Source organism: Phyllostomus hastatus, unplaced genomic scaffold, assembly GCF_019186645.2.
Source record: "Phyllostomus hastatus isolate PE091 unplaced genomic scaffold, TTU_PhHast_1.1 phas_scaffold_78, whole genome shotgun sequence".
Classification (NCBI taxonomy): Eukaryota; Metazoa; Chordata; class Mammalia; order Chiroptera; family Phyllostomidae; genus Phyllostomus; species Phyllostomus hastatus.
This window is the reverse complement of record NW_025334041.1, coordinates 110,900,183-110,918,756: the sequence shown is the minus strand read 5'-3', so window position 1 is coordinate 110,918,756 and position 18,574 is coordinate 110,900,183. Positions and strand designations below refer to the sequence as shown.

At 33.1% G+C, this 18,574-nt stretch overlaps 1 protein-coding gene across 4 annotated transcripts in view; it reads right to left on the bottom strand.

Annotated features, from left to right (window-relative positions):
* MAP4K3 (mitogen-activated protein kinase kinase kinase kinase 3) overlaps positions 1-18,574 on the bottom strand; it is a 124,734-nt gene that overhangs the window by 25,674 nt on the left and 80,486 nt on the right. For 2 of the 4 annotated variants that reach the window (XM_045827407.1, XM_045827409.1), the window contains 7 exons: positions 16,782-16,840; positions 10,599-10,637; positions 10,303-10,356; positions 7,493-7,535; positions 5,997-6,156; positions 4,847-4,959; positions 1,594-1,635 (listed from right to left, as the gene is read on the bottom strand). In XM_045827407.1, the coding sequence (XP_045683363.1) occupies positions 1,594-1,635; positions 4,847-4,959; positions 5,997-6,156; positions 7,493-7,535; positions 10,303-10,356; positions 10,599-10,637; positions 16,782-16,840 (510 nt within the window). The remainder of the gene's footprint in view (positions 1-1,593; positions 1,636-4,846; positions 4,960-5,996; positions 6,157-7,492; positions 7,536-10,302; positions 10,357-10,598; positions 10,638-16,781; positions 16,841-18,574) is intronic. The other 2 variants (XM_045827408.1, XM_045827410.1) reach the window with 1 other exon arrangement.

Here is an 18,574-nt window from a genome sequence, read left to right as displayed (position 1 = left end):
AAAGAGTAAAATGTTTATTTTGTAATTATTGTCAAGACTAGAATAAATAAATATATATAAGAAAACTTACTCATTTAATCACTATCAAGAACTTAGAGGAAAAAGAATATAAAAGTATTTAATTAGAAGAACAGCACTGTGCATCATTTTACAGCAGGAATGTTTTCTTCACAAAAGGGGAGATAATGGAGGGCAAACATAGGTTTACAGTTGTTCATATGGAAAATAATGCAACAATTAATAAATAATAATACAAGAATAAACTGTTTCAAATACTCACAACTGTAAACCTGCTTTTGCCCTAATCTGTTCTCTGAAAAAGCTCATCACTAGTTGACTATAATGAATTAAAAATATTAACATAAAATAAATAAATCTTAAGATTTATTTTATTTTTACTCACAGAAATCCACTAACCAGTATTTTAAAGGCTTAAATGACAAAAAAAAAAAAAAAAAAAGAATAGTCTGGCAATACCATCAGGCGTTGGAAGACCGACAAAAATGTTTATATAATGTAAGGGCAGAAATAGTATCACTTTACGAATCCTAACAATTAAGTTATCCTTTAAGATAGCTACAAAAAGGCCTATGTTAAGGTACTGCTAACACCCCTAAAAAAACAATGACAAAATGAGGTTTAAACAAACTAGTCTCAACCTTAAGCCAGTTCGCATAGTTGGTCTCATCTGGTGTTCCATGGTTATCAGCTCTTGAAGTGCATACCTGACACAACAACAACGGTTTTACCTTGTAGCCAGGTAAGAAATTTTATCCTTATTTGGTGTGTGTGTATATCTTATGTATATCTATATATACCTATATGTCTGCTAGACTCGGCAGCTCTTTATACGCAAGACTTCTGTTATAAGATAATGCAGTTATTTAGATCTTGATACTAACTAGAAAGTAGAGTTAAAAAGGTAAAATGGCTAAGTATAGTTAAAAACTGGAAAAACTATGAACATTTTCTAAACTAATGTTACGTAGGTTTTGAATTAGATTTGTAGTAGTGAAAATGTAGTTCTATCTGTACTAACCTAAAACTACACGGAGTTAATATTTTAATCCTAGGACAGACACCATAGTCTAATAAAAAAAAAAAAACCCCACAACAGAGTACACCACGAGCATCGAAGTTCTTTCTGCTTGTTGGTCTCATCAGAGTTGGGTGAAGTTTCGTGATATTGGTGACTAAGGCCATGGGGTCTCAGTTTTACTCAAGGGGAAAAACAAAGAGTTTGAGCCAGATGCCCTTTCAATATTCCTTCTAGTTCTAAAATTTTATGTTTTTGATAACTGAAAACATGTTAGCCATGTGCCTTTTTCACACTTCTTCAACAGTATCTGCAAAGAAGATATTAATATACTTTGGGATAAAGGAGCTTTAAAATGTATAATTTTATCATAATTTTATTTTGATAAACTACTTTTCATGTGTAATCAATATTTAAATTATTAATCTTACAGATTTTTTCAATAATCAGGGATGTTCTTTTAAATAGGCAAACAATCTAATCAAAGGCAGACATACAAGCAATTATTTGCCATTGTATTTAGGTGGGAAACTTAACCACTTGATATTTATACTTACATGCACTTTAGGTGTTGGGGGTAGACCATTACTAATAGGCTTCTAGAAAAAGAACACATGCATGATTACACCTCTTTTATTGCTGTTTGGTGTAACTATCGTATTTTAAACACATATTAGAATACACACAAAATACATGAATACATTCTCTTTGTAAAACAAAATACTGTAGATAGGCTGAGGCTCCTTATAAATCTTCCACAGTCCACTTATTCCTAGTACCTGCACCTCAAAAACCAGTTTGGTGTGTACCTTTCCAAACCCTCTCAGGCCATTATATGCACTCACATATTTGTGCATCTGTCCCGACTTTTTGGGTATATTTATATAAATGTCCCCACAGAAAATACTGCTTTTGTGTGTATTTAAGAACATAATGGTCAAGCACTATTGTGCAACTTGTTCTTTGCCTTAATATTGGGTCTTAGCATTTCATATCAGTACAGATAGATGTAGTTCAGTTTTTTAAAGATTTCATTTTTTATTTATTTTTATTTATTTATTTAGGAGGAGGGATGGAAAAAGAGAGGATAGAAACATCAATGTGTGGTTGCCTCTCGCATGCCCCCAACTGGGAACCTGGCCCACAACCCAGGCATGTGCCCTGACTGGGAATGGAACTGGTGAGCTTTTGGTTCGCAGATGGCACTCAATCCACTGAGCCACACCAGCCAGGGCCATTTGTTTTAACTGCAGAATAGTAAGATTATAATTAACCTATTCCTTAATTGTTACTGAACATTTAGGTTACTTTCAATTATTTATTGTAACAACAATGTGGAAATGATTACCCTTGCATATACCTTACTATGCAATATGTGAATGGTTTTTTTAGGGTATGCTGTGAAAAGGGAAACATGGAATGTGGAATCTGTACCTTTTACATTTCACTGACTGCCAAAGAGTCTTTCAGAGTTCCCATATTACATCACACTCAGTAAGTAGCACATGAGTGTCCCGGTTGCTTATAGTCTCACAGACACTACAGTGTTACCAAACTGATCAGTAGAAAATGTTTTCTCAGGTGTTTCTCATTAATTTGCATGTCTCTGGCTGCTAGAAAGGTTGAAAATCTTTCTAAAAAATATGTTTACTGGCTCTCTGTACTTCCTCTTACGTAAATTGTTTTTTTCATTTTTTTTTTACTAAGCTATCTTTTTAAATCTTTTTGCTGGAGTTCTCTATATAATCTAGGTTTAAATATTTTATCTAATATATGTAATTACAAATGTGTTCTCCTAGTCCGTAGATCATCCTAACCTTGTTTACACTGTGTTTGATCAAAGTTAAATTTGATTTACTCAAATATATGAATAATTGGTCAGCATATACAGATAATTATAACAGCAAAAATAGCACATATGCTCACCTACAATATTCTCAAGCGTACTAGATATTTTTCTAAGGAGGTACTTTCCTGGAGTATACGATTTGTCCCTCAAAGAATGAATCTCTTTGGGAGAGATTATACTTTAATATATATTTTATGAAAGTCTAAGTATCTTTTGTGGTTAATCTTAATAACAACTTTTCAAGGAATAATGTTACAATTTCTCTCCACCTGATATAAATCAGAATTCTTTAAGTAACAAAAATGAATTAAAAAGCTCCTGTTAACTGATTTCATATGCGTGATAGAAATATTCTGTGTAGTACCATTTATATGACTATTAGACATTTCTGAAATTGACTACATAAAATTTTACTTTGTAGATACGTTTATGAGAATATACAGGCTATGTCTGCCACAAGTTTCTGATAACTTTGTCCCATTTGGCAAATACTTCATGCGCTTATTTTTATATTTATGTTCTTAAATTATCTTCTACCATCAATTTTAATGGAACATCATTTTTAATTAGGGGCCTCTTAGATTTAAGTACTAACAGAAGTGGCTGAAAATAATTTCAAGACACTGCACAAACAGTAATCATACTTCAGTATATCATGGATACTGTTTATTCTATGATACAGTCATGGAATATTTATTTCAGAATTACTAAGACTATTAGTTTAACTAGTAGTTCCTTACACTAATGAAATAAGGTAATAGAGTGAATTAAACATGCATATATATACATGCATAAACGTACACATCTCTCAAAAGTTACTATACTGCTGCGGAGTCATTAAGCTGCATTGTATACTACAACATTAACAGCGCTGCTAAAACTTAAACTGATGAAAACAAAAAGGCACTGCTAAGTTGAAAAGACTTCATAAAACCCATTTCTGAAGGACATTTTATACCTTTGTTAAAAATGTCATAAGTTTCACAAATTACAATGGATAACCCTGGTCAAATGCCTTAACTAAATTATAAAAAACAGTATGTCACATTCTACAATCAAATGTTAAAAAATAATTGAACAGATACAGTACAGTACAAAGCCTCTAACAATGCTTACCGTGCAAAACCACAGCCATATGAACATAAATATATTAAAGGTACTATATAAATTTCTATAAATCTAACAAATATTAGTGTACACAAAAACTTCAAAAACATTATCTCATTTCATGGTCTCATTGGCATCTGCTCTATTGGAGATTTTAAGGATTTTTTAATGTTTTAAGTTCTATGATTATAAACAAATGTCTTCTGATGATCAAGATAAATTCTTTTTTAAAATTGAAGAGTAAATTATTTACAAATGTTAAATATTTTAAACTCCCTGATAAATATTATTTGTTTTAATAGTTATATCATGTGTTCTATTCTAAAACTTATAACAGAAATAGCTGCTCTGGCTAATTTCATCTTTCTTAAAGTGATATATAGTAGAAAATAATCTTAATTTTTCTTCCTCCTTAGCTATTCTGAGCAAGAGTAGTAATGCTGCAAACTGCATTATCTACAGTTAGAAATTTATCCGAGGGCAGAAGCTATAATTTTCCTTATCTGTCCATGTCCTTGTTTCCTAAACTTCTCGAGAGGAACTTTTACGAATCAATTCTCATCAATGAGAAGAGTAATAAACACAAGAAGACTAAGCAAGTGTTTACTTGTATGCAGGTCACAAATTGGTTAAATAATTTGAACAGAAAGTCATCATTCAAGTTTAACATAGCAAAGTTACTTTTTAAAAAGATTTAAATAATCCATATAATTAAAATTGATACACTAAAATACCAATATAACTTCTATCATAAAATATACAGTTGCTTTGGTTCACTAATTATCATTGCCAAATCAACCTAATGGTGAAAAAGAAAACAAATACAAGTAGATTTTATGAACAGAAATACCTACTGGCACATCTTTCTTCTCTTTCCTTGAAGGGTTTGTGCCTCTATGTTCATTCTGTTGTTGATATAATGATCCGTCTCGTTCACCATTTAACTGGAAGGAGCCCACTCCATTTCCTTCAATAAGATACGTTTAAATGTATTAAACAAGGATTTTCACTCAGGAATTACTAAGTAGAAAAGAAAAGTATCTCCGCAATAGTTTCAGCTTTCATTTGGGATCACCCAGTCAGAATATTTAGTATTGAAGTACTAAATATGTGTAATTTCTTTCATATAGGTAAATTTAAATTTGGTTTATATCTAAGTATATATGTTTGTGTTAAAAAGACAAAAAAAGAAACAATGAATATATATTTCAGCAAAGGAGCAATTTGGAATATGTTATCAAAGAAATTTTCATTGCTTTTTTAAAAATTGCTTTTTCAGCCCTGGCTGACGTAGCTCAGTGGATTGAGCGCGGGCTGGGAACCAAAGTGTCCCAGGTTTGATTCCCAGCCAGGGTACATTCCTGGGTTGCAGGCCATAACCCCCAGCAACCGCACATTGATGTTTCTCTCTCTCTCTCTCCCCCCCCCTTCCTTCTCTCTCTAAAAATAAATAAATAAAATCTTAAAAAAATATAAAAAATAATAAAAATTGCTTTTTCTGCATAATACGCAAGAAACTTCACAGTATTAAAATAGTATCCTGTATTAAAATTTGGAGACAAATACCCAGCAAATACTGACAATTATTATTTTTAATGATTAAATGAAATAAAATAAAGGAGTCAGCCAAAGCATCCTCTTCCTTTTCTAAAACAGAAGTAGCTTAGAACCAAAACCCCTTTTCCTTTTTTGTTCAGAGTTTCACCTCTTTTGCTGCTGAACTACAGATAAATGATGGGTTGGGCATAAACAATTCCCCCAAAGAGGGAAGGCTAGATATGAAAGGAGAAACAAGAGGCCAAATACCCCGAACCAGGCCATAGGTGATCCTGTCATAAAAACACTTCAAACTGTGAGGCAAAACACAGAAAACATCTCTGTAGACCTTGCCTTCCTTCTTCCCTCCTCAAACGAATGTCAAATAATCTCTTAAAGATTCCCTCCATTTTGCTCACACTGTTATGAAACCTACTTCACTCATTTCACCCTCCCTGGCCCCATTACCTAGAGGAACAGGCTTCTGTGGGGGTAATCTGGGAGGCGGTGGTCTGGGCGGGACTTGGGACGGTTTTGCGGGGCTCTCTGACGTGGGGCATCTCTTGATTGTTCCTTGATTATCATCCTCAGTAGGATGGGTTTCCTGGGGTATGAATATGGACTTAGGCTGAAATAATACAGAAAAGGAGACCAATTACTAAACATGAAATTATTCATGTTTCATTAAACGTAAAAATACTATTTTTCCTTAAGTATACATTATTATATGTTAGAGGCTTTCAAACTGCTCACTAGCACAGTTTCAAGGTTATCCAACTATCTGATTTAGATTATCTCAGTAAGTATCTTAAAATTGCACACTAAAATGTTTTTTCAGGGAAAAAATAGGCCTCTTTCTATTAATTCCTCACAGGCCTTCCCACTTAAGACTTGCCAAATAAAAATATTCTGGTCTTTCTTATCTCCAATTTAAATGAGTCTCTTTTTATTTTAAACATTCAGCTCCTTACAAGGCTAATCTAAACTGTCTCTTTCAGATGACTCAATGTCTTCTACGTTAATGCCTAATCTTTCAGACTGGGGGAGAGGAAGATACCAATTAAAATTTTATCATAGAGAATACTGACATACAAGATGCCTGAGGAACTTTTTGTTCAGATAACTGTAAAACCTCCAATTAGCAGATGATTTGGAGAACTTATAAATGTGTCCCTTATTAGGAAGATTATTCAACACTTAACCTCTCTGAACTTCAGATCTCTATGCTTTTGCTAATACAGTACTAAACAAGCAAGCACAGTATTATTTACCTGTGTTAACCATGATTTTCACAAAAGTATAAAATGAAAACAAAGTATAGTAGTATATGGATGTCAAGACTGTCAGACTCCAGTTCTCATTTATAACCCTTGATTTTAAGCCTTATAGCAAACAGCTCATTTTATAAACAAAATTTGCTATGAATAAGCTTATAAAATAAATTTATATTACCACTACCTATATTAACTCCTTTTATCCTAAAAAAAAATCACCTGTTGGAATTACTTTATTATTTTATGCTTCTTTTGCTTGGCAAAAGGATTTTATTGATAAAAAAATTGAAAATTACTCACCTATTATAAATTTAAAAGTATACCTTCTGAAAATCAAATATCTGATATGATAAATCACTATTCTTTACTCATTCTCAGGATATCAGTTATTAATGGATTGTAGATTTTGAGAAATGTAAATCCTAAGGGAAATATTACTAATCCATTAATATCTTATTATTTAGAATAAGATATAGAGTATAAATTATCTTATAATTTAGAATAAACAATAAATGGCAAATTGGATAATTAAAACAAATAATAATAATCACAATTTCTATTTATATTATAATTTGTAACTTTGTATTGATGTTTCATTGTGCACCTCAAGTGAAAATAAGCTACAGAATAACTATTAATACGTTATTAAACAATCACACACACGAATTCAACAAAAACAAATCTGTCTACCTTTGGTGGTAAAGGAGGTGGAATTTTTGCTTTCATGGTTGAACTATAAAATATAAAAGTTTAGAATTAGAACTCTTTGTTTTACAAAAAAATCATTACTAAAATATAATTAATTTCTCAAAGTTATGGAAGAAAAATCTGTATAAACAAGTTTCTTTTTTCTAAGACTATGGGTGTTTTCTAAAGTATTTTGTAAATATTCAACTTATGCTTGAATGAAGTATTATTTAGAAATAACTAAGTAGATATATTGAGTATATGTATACTTTCCTAGTTTCAAATACTATATAGTAATACTACAATTACAGTTTGTATCAATTGAAAGGTAATATAAAAACATAAGTAACAATTAGTTTAGGAAAAAAGAGCAAAATGACATATTTTTATACTGTCAGATATGAAATATCTCTGATGAACCTCATCAACAGTTATACACATGCTCTATGAAATTATAGAATTGATTTGATTGAAACTAAGATTCATTACGATTCAGGATTGCAGTTTTAAGAAAGTTCACAAAACTTAGAAGATGAGGTGGCATAAATTCTCTGATAAGGACACTGAGGCCCAGAGAGATTGTGACCTGATCCAAGGCCACAGATTAGTGAGGTAGAAAGGAAAATCTATGCTTCCACAGACTCAAGTGCTCTTGCAGCTCTACCATGAAACTGTATTTTTCTTAAACAAAGGTTTTGGATTAACTGTAATATTTTTTAAAGGGAGAATACTTTCAGTTATGTAAGCATTGGTAGTTCTTTGACATTTTTCTTTTTTTCCCTTTTTATTTTGAAATACATTAAATTAAATTTAATCAACCACAGAATAAGCTTCTTTGTAGTTGTAGTAGTAATTATAGCAACTACCACTTATGTACTAATTTATGATACTAAGCTGCAAGATATATTTACTATTGTTGTTAGTTTTTTCCAAAGATATTTTTTATAACCTAATGCTATGGACTGAAATGTACACCCTGATTTCATATGTCCAGGTCCTAAACCCACAATGTGATTGTGGTTTGGACACAGGGCTTCTAGGAGGTAATTAGGTTAAGTGTTGTCACAGGGTGCGGTCCTGATCCAACAAGATCGGTGGCCTTTATAAGAACAGGAAAATCAATCTCAGTCTCTCTCTCCCCCTGCACCCCACACACACACATATCAGAAGAGGCTGTGATGACCCAGCAAGAAGGTAGCTGTCTACAGCTGGGAAGAGGACCCTCACCAGGAATTGAATGAGTGGGCACCTCGTCTTGAACATCTACTTGCCAGAACTGTGACAAATTTCTGTTCAAGCCATTCAGTCTATAGTATATTGTTATGGCAGCTTGAGCTAAGAGAGATTTTGGTGCCAAAAAGAGGGTGCTTCTGTTAACATCTACCTAAAAATGTGGAGGCAGTTTTGGAACCGGAAAATGGTGCATGCTAGAAATACCGATGTTAAGAGTGAATCTGGGTAGAGTTCACAAAGAAAAGAGTTGGTGAGAAAGTTTCCATCTTCGTAGGGAATAAATAACTGATCATCAACAGAATGTTGGCAGGAGCATGGACATTAAAGGCCACTCCAAATAAGGTCTTCAATGGAAACAAACATGTTACTGGAAACCGGAGGAAAGGTGATTCTTATTATAAAGAGTCAGAGAACTTGGCTGAATTATGTTCTAGTGTTTTGTGGAAAAGTAAAACTTACAAGTGATGAAACTGGTTATATAGCTGAGATTTATTTCTAAGCAAAGTGCTGAAGGAGTGACTTAGTTCTTTCTGACTACTTATAATAAAATGAGATGAAAGAGATGAACTGAAAAAAAAATTGCTAGTCAAAAAGAAACCAGAACTTGAAATTTGAAAAATTCTCAGCCTATCCATGTTAGTTCAGAAATGGGTGGCATGAGAAAGCATGTTTTGAAGAGAGCACCAAGGGTGTGGCTGGACTGTTACTCAATAGGGAATTTATGAGATTCTACCAGCACCAAAACTGGCAGTCTGAACTGAAGGGAAGAGAGATGAGACAAAAATGAAGGAAGGCTGCTGGACTCCTTGGATTTCACAGGACAGGATGACAGGTATCAGAACATGCACTATTCTTTAAAAGAGGGAGAAATCATTAAGTCTAGATCACATTGATTTATTATATTTAGATAAGTCTTTGACTTTAGAGTCAATGCTGGAAAGAGTTAATTAAGGTTTTTAGGGTCTCTGGGATGGAATGACTCTATCTGTATTTTGCATGTGTTAAGGACCTAAATTTTAGGGATAAGGGGCACTGCTATGGACTGAATTGTACCCCCTCAAAAGTGTATGTTGAGGTCCTAATTCTAATGTGACCGTATTTGGAAATAGTGCTTTTGGGAGGTAACGAAGGTTAACTGAGATCTTAAGAAGAGTTAAGTCCTAATGAATAGGATTAGTGGCTTTATAGGAAGAGGGAGAGAGCACCCGCTGGTGTGGCTCAGTGCTGGCCTGTGAACCAAACTGTCACCAGTTCGATTCCCAGTCAGGGCACATGCCTGGGTTGTGGGCCATGTCCCCAGTAGGGGGTGTGCAAGAGGCAACCACATATTGATGTTTCCCTCTTTCTCTCTTCCTCCCCCTCTGTCTAAAAATAAATAAAATCTTTTTTAAAAAAAGGAAGAGAGATTCTTTTCTCTGCATGAGAAGTCCATCTGAGGATATAGTGAGAAGGACACTAGGTGTTAGACACCCATGACACTAAGTTACTAATGGTATTAAAATTACTGCCAATATTAAACTGTCAGACTTGTGAAATAGGTCAAATGATGTTTCTTTTACTAAGGCTGAAACAGAACTTACTGTTTAGATTCATCATCATCCCCTTCATCATCATCTAAATGTGCCACATGCCCTCTAAAGATAAAGAAGGATAATTCCATTGTTACTAAGTGAACTTCACCAAAAACAGCTTAAGAAGAAGTTTTAGAAAATGCAGGATAGCTATTTCAAGACAGAATTTCATTTCTACATCTTTACAGAATTCAGAATTAGAATAACAATAACAACAAAATGATCTTAAAGCTAGGTGACCAAGAAAGAGACAAGACTTCAGTCATCTGTGACAAAGCATTTTAGGCTTCAAAAAGTATAATTACCGCTGATGTAATTCTTCTTCAACAGACTTCAGAAGACTCCTTAAAAGAAAAAAAATGTGATTTAAGTAAGTAATAAGTATGTATTTTCTTCACTTTAACCGTGCCCATCAATTTTTAAATTATTTTACTACTTACTAAAAATTTGCTACAATGATCTCTAGACCAAAAAACATCAAGTTATATTTAATGAGATATCTACATTTTCTGTTGCTAATGTTTTTATATATGTATTTTAAATGAGCAAAATAAATCTGAATGTTTACTGAAAAATACCAACTCAAACAGAGGACAACCCATCACGAAACATCACAATAGAACTGACAAAACAATAATCGAAGGGTCATAATAATAATCAGGGGCTTCTAGGGTTCAGATTTTACCAGGAACATTTACCTGACACCTGAAATTACATTTTCTTTTTCTTAAAATAAGGAAGGTGACACACTTTAAAAAAACATCATGCTCTCAGGCAACCCTACAAAATGAAACTCAGCATGTTGGACCTCTCTGCAAAAGCATGCATGCATGTGAGGTGAAGACATGAATGTAGCAGCAGTTTGCTTTCACAGAGACGCTCACTTACCTGAAGCACCTGTTCTCCAGCAGTGCACTGGCAAACACATTTACACTTCTGGGAGACCAAGCCTGTATCAGACCAGGAGCGAGGATTTCTCCATTTGGAGCAATTATAAAACTCATATTCAGGAATGTCAGAGAGAACTCCTGGCATTCCTGAAGTCCCTTACTTCTTTTAACTGCAAGATCATGCAGCACTCTTCCTATATTAAATACTCCTGAAACATACAAACTCAACAACCTTCTTGAAACATGTAGGGTAGAGAGAAATACAGTCACTGAGGGAATCTCAGGGGAGAATGGGTAGGGTTTACAGGAACAAATTTAAAGGACACATGGACAAAAACTAGGGGGAGGGTGGTAATGGGAGGGAAGTGGGGAGGGTTGGGTGGGTGGGCTGGAATGGGAGTGAAAGGGAGAAAACTACTTGAACAATGATTAAAATAAAAAAATATGAAAAAAGTTTTCAGCAGAAAATGTATTTTCCTCAAAAGGTATAAGGTAGTACCTTCTATACATTTCACCCTCTTATATATACTAGAAAAAAACCTGCCCTTCTAATTATCAGGACATAAAACCAAAGAAATGGAAAGGTATGGTTAGCTCATATAAGCAATTAGGTTGAAAAGATTTCAGCCATCAAAATTTAATTAGGCCAGCTTAGTAACAATATAAGTATTAAAAACGACAAAGTTCTAAACCTGGATTCTATTTTGCAGATTAAAAAAAATTGAGGTACTTCAGTAAAATGTTTTACCTAATTCACAAAGCTCTTTGAGGCCTACCTTTAGGAAGGCGGGAGCTTCTCTGCCTAAAGGCAGGTTAGCAGAATGACGACAGTCTGTGAAGCAGACTGCATGATCTGAATTCTGCCTCTGCCGCTGTACGCTATGCGGCCTTTGATAAGTTACTTTGATTTCCCTACGCTTCAGTTTCCGTAACAGTAAAATGGGAATTATAATAGTACTTGATGTCGAAGTGTTTATATATCTGAAGATATACTGAATTAATATAGGCAAAATGCTTAGAATAGCAATTTAGAAATAATAAGTAGTCAATTAGTCTTTTCTTTATTATTATTAACTAAATCACATTTCTTTAAACTAGCAATTCTCAAAATGTGGCCTGGAGATGCAGGGGGGTCACAACCTCCTGTAGGAGGTCTGCAAGATCAAAACCATTTTTTGGTAATACTGAAGTATTTACCTTTTCACTCTTATTCTTTCACTGAGAAGGAAACTCTAGAGTTTTCCAGACTGTAAGAAGCATGATATCACAACAGATTAGTAGCAGACATGAGAAACCAGCTGTCTTCTACTAAGCCAGAAATTAAAAAGATTTGCAAAAAATAAAATAAAATAAAATAAAACAAAACAATGCACTTTTTTTACTAATATCTTATTTCAGAAAAATTAGCTATTTTTCATAAAAAATATCTTGGGGCCTCAAAAGTTTGTTGTATCACACTGATCTACATAAAGCCTCGTTTTGCAATTATTTGCTGCATATAAGATTTATGAGAGGAATCAAGTGGTATTAGAAGGGAGGTACCCTAAAGAGTTGATTTGAGCCCTGGCTGGTTATAGCAATATAACCAGTGGAGTGAGCGTGGGCCTGTGAACCAAAGGGTTGATGTTTCAATCCCCAGTCAGGGCACAAGCCTGGGTTACAGGCCAGATCCTCAGCAGGGGGTGTGGGAGAGGCAACCACACAAAGATGTTTCTCTCCCTCTCTCCTTCCCATCCTCTCTCTCTAAAAATAAAGAAAATCTTAAAAAGACAGAGAGAGAGAGAGAGAGAGAGAGAGAGAGAGAGAGAGAGAGAGAGAGAGAGGTGATTTGAGTTGGTTCTAAACAGTAAGAAAAAAAAAGTAAAACACAAAGATGTTATTAATAACATGTAATGAGCATATTACTATTTTAATTGAATATTTTAAATATTTGTTTAAATTTCTAATAATGTAAATATTGATAGTTATAACCTATATAAACAAAAACTCATTAAAGTCCTTGATAGTTTTTTAAGACTGTAAAGAGATCCTGAAACTAAAAGTTTAAGAAGTGCTGTTTTAAACTATTTTACTAAATTAAACATAGCATCTTGTAACTAGAGAGCTTTCATATTATTTTAGAAGACGTGGAAAAAACCCCATTTTGTTGAGCATATGACAATATTTTTTGAAGCACTTCTTTTTCCAGTAGGGAATATTAAAGTTTGAGAATAATTAAGAGAATTTAAATGTAGTTCATTTTCAGTTACCATGTTATGTGAACTTACATGGCATTTTACTTTTTAAAAAAGAATCGCCTGAGAGTACTAGGTTCTCTAAGGATAAGAGAGGAAGTCTGAAAAACAGAACATGAAAAAGCATCTAGTCTATGGCTAGGGACCTATATGTATTTTTTATTCATTTACTTGTAAATCTCCTACTATGTCTTAAGACTTTTTGTTCATAAAGAAAAGAATTCAGTAAGTATGAATGCAAAGTATAATATATGATTTGCTTTTCAGACTTTATGAAAGAGAAAACAAAACATGGCTAAATTTGCTCAAACGTCCAATACAGTAAAGACTGTGTTTTTAGAGCACTGGAAAGAAAAAAAAAATGTGATGCTGATTTAATCACCAAGATTGGATGCTATGCAATAAACAATGCCACTATTCACTAGTCCACTTAGTCCACTTGGATTCTTCTGTTATTGAATATTTAGAAAGTAATGAACAAAACAAAAATTATGCCTTCAGATACTGAATAAATTCACCTAAAATGATTGAATAGTAAGATTAAAAAGGGGACAACATGCAAACATAGATTTAACTGATGAAGTGAAGAAACTGTTGTGAAGAGATGAATTAAAAAAAAAAAGAACTGCCAAAATATTTAGCATTTTTTAATTAACTAAGGAATTCCTGCTGATGGTTACTAAAGTCTTTCGAAATTGACTAACTGCCTCAAAACAATCTATAAAGTACTGTACAGGATGTATTTGAAAACAAAATAAAAACACTTGTGTTTGTCTGAAACCTAAGAGTTTTATTCACTTATATTCACCTGATCTTACAATCAACAATTACCTATTGAGTAAACACAACAAGTAAGGGCAACTAGTAAGTACTTACTAAACCCTAACTATGCTAAATGCTTTACAATGATTATTCCATTTCACCCTGAAGCAGGCACTATTATAATCCCCATTTTACTAGAGAAATTGAAATAAATTCCTTGAAGTCTCCTAGTTTACGGAAAGAGACAGTGCTGGCATTTGCTAATACTACCCTCAACTGTGCTAGGAATTGTATAATTCAATTTACTCTTTTCACTATTTTTTAGGGACCTCTTTTAAGGACCTTTAGGATTTTTTGCTCTACATTAAAAAATCAGAAATACTTTAGAGCTTCCTTTAAAAATAGTATTTTGTTGGTTTTGTATGATCAGAAAAGTTGACCTCTCAATAAAAAGAGAATTCAAAAGAACAAAGAAAACCCCGTAAGTCAAAATAGATATGAATTAATTAAATAAAACAAACAAAAAAAAACCACTATGGTATATAATTTTGCTTGGTCTGGAATAGGTGGAAACCCATAAATGGAAATCTGTCTGCCTGAACACCTATGGAGAGAGCAGGGAACCCTGTGAGCTGTAAAACACTGCCTAGTCACGAGAATAAAGCAGACGTAGCAGTACAGTGAGAGAAGGGCTACATCCACGCTCACGTCACATGCATGTATACACCTGTACATGAAACACAGCCAAAGGTCAAACTTTTGGCCAACCTACCTTGCCAGGGATTCGTTATATAGAATACAGTTCCTTAAGCAGGGATCCAATTAATCAAAAAATGAAGGTTGGGCAAATTATTAACATTTTACCTAGCCAAAATAACCATACACTACAAAAATGTCTAACGGAATCAGAAAATGGGAACTAAGGAATCTGGTAAAGCATTTAGAGATAAGCCTTTTTTTTTTTTTTTTGTATTTTTGTAAGTATGTCATTTAAAACAAACAAAAATGAGGTAAATGAAATATTTTTCCAAATTATCCAGTCTCTTAAAATATATTGAAATGTGCTAACAAGAACCCTTAAAACTAGTGGCCTCAAATTTAGACAAAATAACATAAAAAACACATATAAACTTTTTTTTTGCTAACCCAGTATGAGACAAACTTTCCTTTGTTGTTCATCAACAAACTAGAATAAGCTATAAATAGCAATCAATTATTATTTAGATAGAATTTCATTTTTCTAGCAAGAAAAATCTACTCTTCCATTTTAGGAAATATAAATCAGGTTACTATTACTACTAGTAGTAATAAAAACACCTCATGGTACTTAAGTAAAGTTCAGTTTAAACTAGAACTAATGCATTTCTCTAGATTGCCATTCAAAGCCTTTTCTGTGTTGAAAAAGATTTATATTGAAATGATTTGTTTAATAAAAAGAGACATGATTTTATACTATAATCTTAAATCTGAGCTACTTGTGTTTAGTCCGTATTTGTCAACTGCCTAATTTAAAATATGGGCGTGTATGTATGTCTCAACTCTCTAATGTAATTAATATTATATTTAAAATTTTAAATTTGTTCTGATTACTAAAGCATCTACCTTGCTGGGAGATTTTTTGGCAACTAAATAATATTTCCTTATAAATTAGCTTTTGGCTGAGAAAATCAAACCATTTTAGTCAGGGCATTCTGGGGAGGACTGAAGGGCTGGGAGGACAGTAAGAGAATCCATGGGAGATAGCAGAGTGCTGTCCCCTTGTGCTGCTAACGTACAGACCCATGAACAACTGGAACTGTTAGACCTTGTAAGCTGCCTTTGCACCACTGCCCTGTACAACCTAGACAGCTTGTGGTCTACAGTAGGGCTTAAATAAGCGCTGGATTTATTTCCTGCATAAACTGATAACTTTCAAGACTTCAGATGCATTTTAACTTCTATTCACTTTTTAAAAGACTCTTAGCAGATAAAAAATTAAGGTTTCTGAGCAGTGAATATTTCCAGCTGTTTTCAGAAGCCAACACATCTAAGAGACATACCAAACCAAGTTTTGTAAGGAATAAACAGGTCACCTTTAAAAAGAAATTGCTTTGGCTGGTGTGGCTCATTGGATTGTGGCCAGCCTGCGAACTGAAAGGTCACCAGTTCGATTCCCCATCAGGGCACGTGCCTGGCTTGCAGGCTAGGTTCCCCTGGTCAGGGGCGCGCAAGAGGCAATCAATCCATGTTTCTGTCCCTCTCTTTCTCCCTCCCTTCCCCTGTCTCTGAAAATAAATATATTAATTAATTAAAAAAAGAAATAAATTGCTCAAACATATTTTTATCAAACATATTTTCAAGTTTCCTTCAGTTGAAATATACTTAATTTTCTCTAACAAGTAAAATATACAAAGCAGCTTGATATAAAAATTTGAGGTGATTTTTCCTGTGATTACAATTATTGATTAAATGATTAGCATGGTAGCAGTAAAAAAAAATTAAAAGTACACTATAAAATATATCTACCAGACTATTTTTACTACTGTAATTATTAAAATATAGTATTTTAAGGCTACTTAATTATTACTGAACTTAAATTTAATTTTCAAAGACCTTTACTTACTTGTTTGCACCTAAAATGTAACTACCTTGGTGTCCTTGTCCATATTCTAGTTGTAGATCCTAACAATACAAAATAAATTATTTAGTGAAATAGTATATCACAAATCACAATACAGTAATATACATTAGTTTTAAAAGAGGAACACCAGACTTCAAATAAATCTGTATTGCTATATGTTCTTAAAAAAAGAAGGTATGGTGGGACTTCCCACAATAAAAGATGAGTTCAGTATTTTTCTGGGAACTCATATAAATGATGTTTTATTTAAGGTTTTTGCTATTGTAACTAACATTTGTAAAGTCAGCTTTTAGTAAGAAAAAAGCTCAAGTAAAGTATTCTCAAGCTACAACCAAGCAAACAAAAATGATTACAGAAGAGGACAAGCAACAAAAATCTTGGTTTATCTTTGTATTTAAGAGCTGCAATAATTACATATACACCCATTCACATATTTCTACTATTGCTTTAGGCAGGTAAGAATTTTCTAAAGAAATAAAATAAAATGCACTTTTCAAGTAAGTTGTATGTATGGATTTGCAAAAGATTATAAATTATGTCAGGAGTTTTGATATACTTTTAAAGAGTTAAGTGTATGTAGCAAAACTTCAATATTATTAGGGCAGCTCCTCAACTATTTAAACACGCCCAGTAAATGCTGCACATTGCAGAGAGCTAACAATGGAAATTTAAAGGGACAAGTAATATATATCTGCTTGACTCAAACACCTTCTTGAAACTGGAAAAAAAAAAAAAAAAGTGCTTTTCAACAACCATGGAAAATAGTTTCCTTTTATTCCCCCCTTCTTAGAACCACTGTATTTCAAGCCCTATTTTAACAATAAAGGGGGAATATTTAACAATTCAAATGAATTTTATTTTCAATACAATACAGTGTACTTGAGAGTGCTTTCTAATGTTACAAGATATTGCCAGATGCACAGTTAGGACTTAATGCAAAAGTTACCTCCTTGGAGCAAGCAGCCTTCTCCAAGTCTCCATAGCATTTAACACTTATCCATCTTTTTCGTCCCGCAGGCGAGGACCTAACATAATACCTAGCACACATTAACTAGGCCCTAAGTATATGCTTGTTCAAATGCCATTTGTTAATTTTCCTATAAATAAATAACTTCAGCTTTGTTAATATGCATGAAAATAATTCTAGATCATAATACTACTAAGCCTAGAAATAAGAGGATTCTAAGCAATATATTTACATTTAAGTGAAAAGCTCTTTAACATTTAAGTATTACAAGACCTCTCAAAAAATATCTGATAAAAATCAAAATCCTAATCCTGGTTTAAACTAGGCTCAAATTTTGTCTCCTTCAATATTTGTGTTCTTCCATGCATAATAATAAATGTTCTTACCAGTGAGAGAAAAGATAATACATCACAAACAAAAAAGACTGGTCAACTGTCACAGTGGCATCACATAAAATCCTAATAAAAAGGGACACCTGTTCTCTTTAATTTATAATGATCTATCTTGATAGGATAAATTCACTGATATCCCATCACACAATTATTATGCTGAACAATATAAGTTGTCAGGACTTTATACAGAACCTTTAAACCTTGACATTTAGTAAAAAAAGTACTATCTCAATGAATACACTTCCAAATTCAAGTTTCCTTCAGCTGTAGATAACTGGGCCCTCTACCAGGCTAGCACCCTCTTAAGCCAATAATCTCTTAAACCTTTAGTCAAATGACAGCTTCCAAAAGCAAACATTTGTGCTAAGTGCTCACAGCTTCTGTTCCTTAAACAAAAATGTGACAATTACCAAGTT